General features: G+C 33.0%; 1 protein-coding gene across 1 annotated transcript; it reads left to right on the top strand.

Annotated features, from left to right (window-relative positions):
* The first annotated feature begins 1,815 nt into the window (after positions 1-1,815).
* LOC141535265 (uncharacterized) lies at positions 1,816-2,708 on the top strand. The gene is made up of 2 exons (XM_074255123.1): positions 1,816-2,190; positions 2,276-2,708. The coding sequence occupies exons 1-2, from the start codon at positions 1,917-1,919 to the stop codon at positions 2,590-2,592; spliced, it is 591 nt and encodes a 196-aa protein (XP_074111224.1). The 5' UTR covers positions 1,816-1,916; the 3' UTR covers positions 2,593-2,708.
* The last annotated feature ends 9,087 nt before the right edge of the window (positions 2,709-11,795 follow it).

Here is an 11,795-nt window from a genome sequence, read left to right as displayed (position 1 = left end):
TATTAGGATGTCCCTTAAAATTCAACTTCAATATATTTTTACGCATACCTTCTAAAAAGTTTCGTATGGACCTAATATAGTCTAGAAATAAATATTAGCCCGATTTATAAATGATAACCCGTGCCGACTTGAGTTTTTAACTTGTCCATACAAGTTGCGCGGGAGTAGCGCGGCGACCTGTTACTGCGAGTTTCAATTGTCATTTTATAAGTGATTTCTAACATTTTTAGTGCGTTGTTGTTTATTTTGTGAAAATGTCTGTGGAATTACGAAGTGATAAACAAAATATTTTCCTTATCGGACTGCCAAGCCACCAGATAAATGGTGCAAAATTACCATCTAATCGACAAGTTCTTACCGTTTTATTTTACAATATTCGTGAAGTCAAGCTGACTGTTAGTGAAAGTGCGAATCTTGTTATAAGAGAGTGCATTATATTTTGGGAAAAAGCTAGAATTCCTACGAAGGCAATCCCTAACTGCGTGAAGAAACTTGTTGATTTATATCATGTTTGGAGGGACCTGCAAATAAACTGTAAGAAAACTCAGTTGACTTTCAAGAATCGTGAAAATAATTTTGTAAAAGACCTTGATAACTTATTTGATATTGCACATGCAGATGCCTTTGACAGAATGAAGATAGAGGAAGACAAAGATTTCTTAAGGAAACAGAGAGAGCCCGGTCGACCGGGATGCTTAGGTGGAATCGACAAAAATTTGGCGGAGAAAGAAGAACGAGTTAGGCAAAGACGATTGGAAGAAGAGGAAAGAAAGGTAAAACAAAGAGAGTTATTGGCTGTTGCATCTACTTCTTCGATAGATAACTTGGAATGTCTTGAGAATTCGGATGAGGAACAGATTTCGAACTCTGAACTTAGTACTCAGATTCCTTGCCCTGAAAAAAGTTTTAAAAGAGGCATAAAAAGTTTAATAACTCCAAAACTGGAAGCAGCTTTAGATCGATGCCAATTAAGCATAAGGGACTCAGTTTACATTCTCCATGCGGTTGTAGAAGCGCTTGGTCTGAACAGCGATGATTTCCCTATAAACAAATCCTCGATTCAGCGAGTTCATACTCAAGCGAGAAAATCCAGGGCAGAAGCAATAAAAACTGACTTCCAGAATAATTTGCCTGACGTAGTCACAATTCATTGGGATGGAAAACTATTACCTGGATTGGATGTACGAAGTTCAAAAGAAGAACGCTTGCCAATTATTGCTTCATTTGACGATAGAGAACAGCTTCTTGCAGTACCGAAATTAGAGAGTTCTTCTGGAAAACATCAAGCTAAAGCCATTTCAACTGCTCTCTTTGACTGGACCCTCCATGACAAAGTACAGATAATGTGCTGCGATACAACAGCTTCCAATACTGGCCGTTTCAGTGGAGCTTGTGCTATTTTGGAGCAGACTTTAGAAAGGGAATTGCTGCTTTTTGCTTGTCGTCATCATGTTTATGAGTTGGTCCTTAAAGCTGTTTTTGAAACAAAGGTAAAACATATTACAAGTAACCCAGATATTCCAATTTTCAAAAAGTTAAGAGATAATTGGAAAAATATTAACACTGATAACATTGAGTCACCTCTAAATTTCGTTGAAGCACATATTGGTAAGACAAACATTACATCTTTGTTAACTTTTTATAAGACTGAACTGGAAAAATCTTTTGTTAGAGACGATTACCGCGAATTGGTTGAACTATGCGTTGTGTTCTTAGGAGGAGGCACAGAGAATAAACTAAAACTCAGGCCCCCCGGAGCTTTGCATCAAGCGCGATGGATGGTGAGAGCAATCTATTCTATAAAAATATGTTTGCTTCAATCGCAACTTAAAATTACTGCAAAGGACAAAAATGCTCTACAAGATGTTTGTTTATTTATCGTCACCTTGTATACCAAACCTTGGCTCGAATGTACAATGGCAGTTAAAGCACCTAACCAAGACTTGTCCTTTTTGAAAGCTCTAAAAGAATATGAAAAAGTAGACGCGACAAGTTCCAAGGCATCCATAAGCAAGTTTATTCATCATTTATGGTATTTGTGTGAAGAAACAGTCATGTTATCACTCTTTGATGAAGAAGTTGATACCAAAACCAAGACAAAAATGATTAATAATTTAAACAGAGACGAAAGTTCAGATTCCTCTAAACGCTATGTCCCATCGAAGGAAGATATTACGCAAAATTTGTTTGGTAAGTACTTAATATTTTCATGTTTCTTTTTCAAAGTTTTGTGGTTTAGTTTTTGTTTATTTTAATGGTTTTTTCTTTATTTCAGATATGACGCTGGATGATTTTGTGACTCAAAGAAGCAAACGATTTCTATCTCGACTACAGATCGACGACAGTTTTCTTCGGGAAGACGTATCTTCGTGGGGTGACAATCTTGCTTTTTTGGAAGCTAGAAGGCGATTAAGTCGTTTGAAGGTCGTAAATGACACTGCTGAAAGAGCTGTTAAATTAATGCAAGATTTTAATGGTCTTATCACGGCTGAAGAAGAGCAAAAACAGTTTTTGTTGCGTTGTGTTCAGGAACATAGAAATCTGTATCCAGACTGTAAAAAAACTACACTAAAGAGAAGTTACCCTAATTAATTATTATTATAATTTGTATTTAAATAAAAGTTTGTATTGATATTTTTTTAGTTTTACTCATATTTACTTTATTTGTTGCATTTTAATTAGTTTTGGATCAAACCAAAATGTCAGACCAAAACACCGTTTTTTATTAAAGTTTAGAGCTCGGTCGGCACGGGTTGCAATCATGCTACAGATATGAAATTTCATATTTAAGTACATTTTAGCATTTATAAAAAAATTGGAGGGTATGCGTTTCGAAATTCTAAAAAAATTTTTTTTTTGCCATATAAGGGACACCCTAATATTTATATATATAAATTCTTTCCTTACGGCATATAGTCCGTATTAACATTGATATTAAGTTACAACTCAATATATTGATTATTTCATTTCTGTATATTTTTTTATTTATTTATTTAAAAACCCCTTTCTTTTAATAAAAGAACTTTTAATATTTTTATCTCATATACACGATCGATGGTGTATATTTTTAAATGATTTAATTTATATTTAAAACATTATTATTTAATGCGCAAATCAGATGGTGACACTAATATTAAAATTAAATTGAATATTAGTCACTACGTGACGTCACACAAGTAATTATGGGATCGGAGGATAAAGGTTCTGATTTAACGCTTGTTATCGACGACAATTTCGAAGTACTTTCAGTTCCAGTCTGAGATGATGGTTGTCGTTTATTTTGACTTGATGTTTTAGAAGTTTTCGAGTCGTGTGTGCTGAGACTATGTATGAGCATAAGGTCATTTTCACATTTGTTCATTAAGTTTCATTAAGTTCATTACCACATTAGATTTTTAATTTGGGTATTGGATTAAGCATTTCTGACTCAGAGTCTGACTCATAGTCCATATACTCGTAATCTAAGTGGTCTTGGTTAATGTCAGGGGTTCCTGAACTATTTTCTGAAGCATTTGGTTCGCGGTTGTTAGAGACCGACCTAACTGGGGCACTAGTTAAAGAGATAGGTGCCGTAAGGGTTTGTATCGCGGATATTTGAGCCCTAGTTGGTGTATTGGAGATCACCGGAGTAGCTATTTGGTTCACGGGATCCGAGTTTTTCGTAAGGGGTCGTAAACCAGCTCTTTTTCGTATTTCGTCTGTAGTTCTTGAACAGCAGATTGCAGCAATGTGTCCACTGCGTCCACAACGGTCGCAGTCAGTTCGTAAGGGTACTTGGTTCAGTGTCTTTTGTAAATTTTCGAACATACTCTGTATCACGGCTTGAAGATTGTTTATTGCCGATATGAGTGCGTCTGAAGGGTTGTTTTTTGGGCTTTCTTTACGCGAATTGGATTGTTTGTTGGTTAAGGCCATGTCTGAAATTGTTTTATCGTTGTCTTCTATGCTTGACGCGTCTTGATCAGGGTCTACATCGGTGACGGCGTTCATTCGCGTTCGTGATATTGTATAATTCGGATTTTGTTCTTTCGATTTACTCGATTGTTCCGGTTTAGGTGGATTACAGGCATCTATGATCGATTGCATGATCGATTGCATAAAGCATGGAATAGGTACTAATATGTTCTTCCGCAAATTTAAATAAGAATTTTGAAATAAATTTTTGGATCATGATTTTAACTTGTCGACTTTCGGGCAGTGGCTCGTCTAATTGAGAAAATGCGCTTTGCATTCGATTGATAAATGCAGCTCCGAGTTCATCTTCGGCTTGTCGATATGAGTAGATTTCTTATAAAAGGGTTTCATCAGATTGGTGGGTCTGCCATACTTTGAAATGTGTTTTAAAGATCGACCAGTCTGTGAATAGGTGTTCGTTTTGATAATACCAGCCTAGAATATCACCGATTAAGGTGGAAGCAACTACTGGCCTAAAACTATCTAGTGGTATATCATTACTGATCATTCTCTGTTCTAAAGCTTTGGTAAATTTTTTAGCGTCTAGTTTTGTAGATGAATCGCGCGGAGGAAAAAATATATTCCATGATTTCGCAATCCAGCAAATATCATTAGTCCGTAAGGGTGCGACTGTACTCGGGTACATGTAGGAGTGAGTAGCGCTTGAGACTATGCCTGGAATAGTATGTGTGTATTGCTGTGTCTGTGGCACAGGCACATGAAAAGAGGCGATCGGTACTGTGTAAGTATGCGTCACATGAGGTACAGTAGTGTGTGGCTGTGTGTATGTGCCTGGTACATAGTATGGCGTCGACGGTACGTGTGTAGCTGGTATATGTTGAGGCACCAGTGGTACGAGTAATGGGGCAAGCGGTGGAAGCGCGTACGGTAAACGCGCAGTCCCACTAGAAGTTGGGGCTGATGCGGTAGAGTAGGGAGACATGTCCGAATGGGAAAAACAAGGCGTGGGCGGCGCGGAGTGATTTACTGCTAAATAATCCAAATTAGGGAATAATTTTTGAGGCTGAAGCGCATATGTGTCGTTGATATGATTATTATTATTTACTGTGTCAGACATCGTCCAAGCTAGGGGACTGGCAAAGGGTGGTATCAATTGCTGACAAGCTGTTTTCCAGATTTCTGCTTCGGCTCTTAATTGTCTAATTATTTCCTCATAGGGTTGAATTACACTGCTTGTATCTTTGAGGACAGGTACTCTACTTGCGTTATTATTAGTATTATTTGTAGGATCAGTGCTATTATTGACAGTACTGTTGTGTATGTCACCTTGCGGATTGTCTAATCCGAGTAAATCGTCTTGTATTTGAAAATGTAGACTTGAATTTCAATTTTGAATTGGATAAAAATTTAATAAGTTTTGATTTTCTAAGTTCGCATTACTACTAATCGGTACCGAGAACTGATTTACTGGGGTGTGAGGAAACATAATGAATAGTTGTAATGTTAATTAAATTTTATTTTAACTATTATTTAATTCTCTGTTTCGGTTGTTTTGCGATGACACGCCTGTCAGGAATTTTAATCTCAGATTTTATCGAGAAATAATTTTTCGGTGATGCGTATGAAAGAAAGTAGATAATCCCAGATTTAATAAGCATTCGATATTTGATTTTAATGATTTAATAACTGAATCTTAGAATTTAATGACAATTTAATAATTAGAATAAACGATGTTAATATTATTTTGGAATTCGAACTGCAAAGTTAAACAAAATAAATTATTTTAACAACGGTATTTGATTTTATATATTGATGGACTATTTAAAACTAAATTTGTATTATAAATAATAAAGCTAAATAAGAAATTTAGTCTCGGCTCAACTAATATAGACAAAAGGTACTTTGTAAAGAAATAAAATTAACAGAATTTATTTTATTTCCGAGAGTTTCAAAACGTAGTATAAGACAGCCAATTATTTGGACATACGCGTGATGTGACCTTGGGTTGTGTTTTCTTAAGTTTGGATATGCAACATATTTAGACTTAAGACCCAGCACACACAAAGTATACTAGACAATAGGTTTATAATACTTATGAAGATTTATGCACTGATAAAGTTATTATTAAAAATTTTTCGAAATTATTTTTACTTGAAATTTTACTGAGAGTACTTCTCAGTTATCGTAAAATAAATGACATCAGCATAAATCTATACAATAATCGGGTTATTGAATAGATTTGAAAATGAATTTATAAACTTTTGAAGTTTTTCTGGAACAAAGACATTCATTAATGAGGGCAGCGCCGCTGTTCGAGCGCCATTGAAACACTAGAATTTTTACTTTTATGAAAAATCTTAGTTTCCAGGCCACTAAACCTCGCGGATAAGAATTAGTCGCCTGGATTTCGTTTATAATTTTGGTCCACTGCCCTGGGATATTCCGCTCCCGTATTTATGATTGTCTTTTGTTTTAAGAGAACTCGATTAGAAAAATTATGGGACAGAAGTTACCACGTGTGCCAGTTAAATTTATTTTACTTATTTACAAAAGTTACTGTGCAGATGGTCCTTCTTCCGTGTTTGTTGTTGTTGTTGATTAGATTGAATTACGCAAGGTGAATATTGTAGTGGATAAATTAACTTGATTGATGACAAAATTACAACAAACTTAATTTTATTTCACTAACTCAACACTTGAAATATATTTATTATATTCGGTGACGAAATACAATAAATTTGTAGGATGATTATTTTACCAATAGTCTAGGTTGTCGATGGTTAATTATTTATAATAACGCAATGATATTTTAATACAGAATAGTAGTAATAATAATGATATAAACTTATTAAATAATTAGTAGATTTGGTAGTTGTTAAGAATTATTTAGTTTTGGTGAGTAATCACCTAATACTGGTAATAGTGGTATAGTGGTAAGATTGACTAAGATAAATCTAACGTGGTGGTTGACACCGGGGGATAGATCGAAGTGTCGATCACCGCTCAAGTATCGGGGTTTGTGACCGTTTTTCCCTCCTCGTGCGGTCTTGTGACGTCACAGGACTACCTATTACTTTAGCTAGTGTCGGTAACGAAAATTTCCGGTAGTAGTTCGCCAGGCTGATAACGTCGGGACATTTTGTAGTGTCTCAATATATATATATATCGAAGCGGCAGAATGGCCGAGCGGGCTAAGTTATTATATCTTTAGTTCATTCGTGCATGATGCCGTGAGGCGAGGGTTCGAGCCCCGACGGTTATTAGAATAGTTCCAAACCAACCGTCGGGCGTCGCTCCGGTAGCCGATTTGTACTGGCATGGGTTTTCTCTGTGGTTTCCCGATCGCCACTATTCCAACAAGCCATTCGAAAGAGGTTAGGAATAGGGTGAATACAGTACAGAAAGCACAAGTCGGTCCATAGCCGCAAAAGATAACGCAGTAATTATAACAATTTGAAAATAGCAGGTTGTGATATCTATGTGCAAAAATTGAAAGGCAGAAAACTTGAACGCAGTGAAAAATTTGAAAGAAATTCGAACGCAGTGAAATAGACAGAGGCAGTACAATTGGGAAGAAAAAATTGTAAAAGGCATTTCTTACTGCTGTACAATGTAACAAATCTATCTATCTATCTATCTATCTATCTATCTATATATATATATATATATATATATTAAGGTGGGTCAAAAAAATTAACTATTTTTTTTTTACAATTAATACGGAAAAATGGGTTACTAGGCACCTTAAAAAAATTCTCACCAAATATGAACTCTTAATTTTAATAGGAAGATCCTCCGCGTCTCAGTTTTTCATTTTTTTCTCAGTCCAATAGAAAAAAATTCATTCCTCATCATTAATTGGTCGTACAGAAAAAATGTTTTTAAGAATTTTGTAGGAAATTTAATGCTCTACAAAAAGGTATCGTATGTTTTTTCCGTAAACCTCACCATTTCACTAATATTGAAGATTTAAGATTGATTATTTTAAGTCAAATGTCACTTTTGTTTATGAATTTGATAACTCGACAAGAAATGGCTATTATTGAATGGGCAATAGAAATTTTTGTAGCAAATTAACTGCTCTATAAAAATGGTATCTTATGTTTTGGCGATTAAATTAATCGTTCAAAAGATATTCATCATCAAACTTTCATGTATATCGATTTTAAGAGTTTTTGATTAAATAATCGAAAAATTTCAATTTAATCTATCAGTTTTGAGAAAATTTCATTTTTGTCTTTAATGTAAGTATTATTTGAATTTTGTTTTCAAAATTTTTATTCAATAATTCCAAACTTTTTATTTTTCATCATTAGAAATCACGATCATGTTGTTTTTTTATAACGTCTTCAAAACGTCTTAAAAAATTGTTCCACTACAGCTGTATATTGTCCTTGGGAAAATTTCTTCTGTAGAGAATTTTTGTTTTGTATTCTATTTACTCTATTTCCCTTGTGAACTAGCGCCACCTACATTTTTCTTTATAGTTATATTGTTTTTATTTGTTTACATTTTCTACAGCATTTCTAGTGTTTCCACAAGTTATGATCTTGTATTTGTGATAAAACGATTAAATATTTACAAATTTTGCGGTCATTACATAAATTTATATATTTATCGAAAATATGGATAAGGAAATTCATTTGATCGGAAAACCCATGCAAAAAATTTCAGAACGTAAGTTGCCAACAGTGAAAGAGGTTATGAGTGTTTTTTTTATCAGCTCAAAGTGTTAAAATGTTCTATCAAACAAAGTACTAAAAATGCAACTGATCAAGTTATTGAACTATGGAAAAACAACCAGATTCCGACTAGTGGATCAACTAATGTAATACAAAAAATTCTTCGCTATCATAACCGATGGTTGAAATTGCAAAAATCTTTTGTGCGAAAAAAATCATCAGCCCAAAACAAAAATGTAATAATATTTCAGAATGAAATCAAAGCATTATTTGATATTGTAGATCATAAATTAATAAAACTGCTTGATAATGATATTCGTGAACTATATTCAAATCAAAAAAGTGATACCCGGAAAGAAATTCTTTCAAATAACCCAAATAAATTAAAGAGTACTATGAATACGATGGAAGTAGATGAAAGTCGTGAGTATTTACAACAATTAATTATTATAAATTTTAATCAGAATTGAAAATAAATTGAATTGATTATAAATTATGAATAATAAAGTATATTATTGTTTTTCTATTTAATTGTATCATAAATGTCAGGATGTTCGTAGATGATAAATAAAAAACTCTTTGTGTTCCTTATTTGATGTCAAAATGAATGAGTTCAATATTTTTGCTTCCATTAATTAAATAACAACGCTTATTTTAGATTTGAATCAACCCTCAACCAGCCATGAGATTGTTCGAAGAGAGGAATCAGAGTCATCTTCAACCCTTACATTAAGTCAAGCTACAAATTTCGGTTCAGATTTAGAATATGTGCCTCAAATACCGACAACACGAGCAAAAATAAATATTCTAACTCCAGAGCTTAACTCAGCACTCGACAGAGCTAATGTTAGTAGTAGAAATGCGATGTTCATTATTGCTCCAGTTCTATCAAGTGTTGGTGTTAATGTAGAAGATACTACTCTTAGTTATCGAACAATTCAACGAACTCGCATGCTCTTACGAAAAGACATTGCTATAGGACTAAAAGATAACTTCAAAGCTCATGATAAATATGTCGTGCATTGGGATGGGAAAATACTGAATGACATTTCTGAATCGAAATTTGTGGATCGATTACCGATTATTTTGACTGCTTTTGGTACTGAGCAGTTACTTGGAGTTCCATAAATGAATAGTGGATCGGCAGAAAATCAAACAGCAACCATCTTGTCAACGTTAAATCAATGGGGTATTATTAGTTACATCAAGGCGATGTGTTTTGACACGACTGCGGTTAATACGGGTAACTAATCAATGATAAAATATTTAAAAGAAAATTTTATTTTCATCGTACTAGTTGAATTGTTTTCATACATTAATTAAATTTTCGACACGTGCCCATTAGTTATAATTCTTTATTTATTTATAGATTTTAAATATGCGTTACAATTTTTATTAAATACAGAACTTAAAGTGTAATTATCTATTTTTACTATACAGGAATCCATCATGGTACATGTAAAGAAATTGAAAAGGCCTTAGGAAAAGAACTAATTTGGTTACCATGTCGCCATCATATTTATGAGATCATTTTAAGGAGTGAATTCGAAGTCTATTGGCTAGTATTATCCGGACCAAATGTTCCAATATTTGGCAGATTCAAAAAATTTTGGGACACATTCGATAAAACGAAGTATAAATCTGGTGTTGAAGATAGTATTGTTCCTAATATTATTACGAATGAAAAAAATAGTCTATCTTCATTTATTAAGCGATACTTACAGGTATTATTTAAATACAATTTTAAGTGTAGAGGATAATTTTTGATTTTTTACGAATAATTGATTATTTTTGGTAGTTATCGCAACCCCGAGATGACTATAAAGAAATATTGGAATTGTCATTAATTTTTCTGGGAGAAATGCCACGAGAGCAAGTTTTCTTCAAGCGTCCTGGTGCAGTTCATCATGCAAGATGGATGGCAAAGGCAATTTATTGCCTAAAAATGTTTATTTTTAGAGATGAATTTGACCTTTCTAAGAAAGAATTGGATGGTCTTCGACAATTTTGTATTTTCATAGTTATGGTGTATGTAAAAGCTTGGTTTTCATCAACTTCTGCGACTTCTGCTGCTAATCACGACTTAGAGTTTATGAAAAATTTAATTGAGTACAGTAAAATTAATTCTTTAATTTCCTTGGCTACATGTGGAAAAATGACTTCACATTTATGGTACTTAAGTGATGAACTTGCTATTTTATAACTTTTTGATGATACCGTTCCATTAAACATAAAGAAGAATATTGTCGAAGCTGTTAAGACTCGCGAAAGTACAGATTCTAAAGCAAGAAGATTTATTATTGATAGAAAAAATTTACATTTAATTCTGCAAAAAAATATTAGTAACTTTGTTTCTAAGAAGTCATTAAAACTTTTCGAGATCTTTGATCTGCCGTATGATTTTCTTGACAAAAATATTGATTTATGGTCTACTGATGAGAGTTATAATGAAAATAAAGAATTTTTCGCACAATTGAAAGTTGTTAATGATCTGGCAGAGCGAGGTGTCGCATTAGTAAGTGAATATAACCAATGCTTAACGAAAAACGAAGAGCAATTTCAATTTTTATTGCAAGTTGTGAAAGAGCATGGAAAAAACTACCCTACTTGCAACAAAAAATTGTTTGAAAATAAATAGCTCAGTTGAAAATTGAAATAAAAAACTTTCTTATAACTAATTGGACATTTTTTTCTCTAAAACTCAAATCATAATATATTTATAATGAAAACTTTGCTTTTTTTATTGATAAATAATTAAGTAAGCGATAAATAATGTACAATTTATTTTTTAAAATGTAGATAAAAATACTTACACATAAAAAAAAGCTTGAAAAACATTTTGAAGTTTCTCAGTTGATGAAAAAAAATTTTTTTCGTGTAAATTTTCTCAAAACTGATAGATTAAATTGAAATTTTTCGATTATTTAATCAAAAACTCTTAAAATCGATATACATGAAAGTTTGATGATGAATATCTTTTGAACGATTAATTTAATCGCCAAAACATGAGATATCATTTTTATAGAGCAGTTAATTTGCTACAAAAATTTCTATTGCCCATTCAATAATAGCCATTTCTTGTCGAGTTATCAAATTCATAAACAAAAGTGACATTTGACTTAAAATAATCAATCTTAAATCTTCAATATTAATGAAATGGTGAGGTTTACGGAAAAAACATAAGATACCTTTTTGTAG

This window comes from Cotesia typhae, unplaced genomic scaffold, assembly GCF_013202065.1.
Source record: "Cotesia typhae breed Kobodo isofemale line unplaced genomic scaffold, CoteBio_Ctyphae scaffold_13, whole genome shotgun sequence".
NCBI classification, from domain to species: domain Eukaryota; kingdom Metazoa; phylum Arthropoda; class Insecta; order Hymenoptera; family Braconidae; genus Cotesia; species Cotesia typhae.
This window is presented reverse-complemented; position numbering and strand designations above follow the sequence as displayed.

What these genes read in the sequence shown, in the direction of transcription:
- LOC141535265 (XM_074255123.1), top strand. Translation starts at nt 1,917, where the DNA reads ATGGCAGTTAAAGCACCTAACCAAGACTTGTCCTTTTTGAAAGCTCTA. An exon ending in TATTACGCAAAATTTGTTTG is followed by an intron (nt 2,191 to 2,275) that starts GTAAGTACTTAA and finishes TCTTTATTTCAG; the next exon opens with ATATGACGCTGGATGATTTT.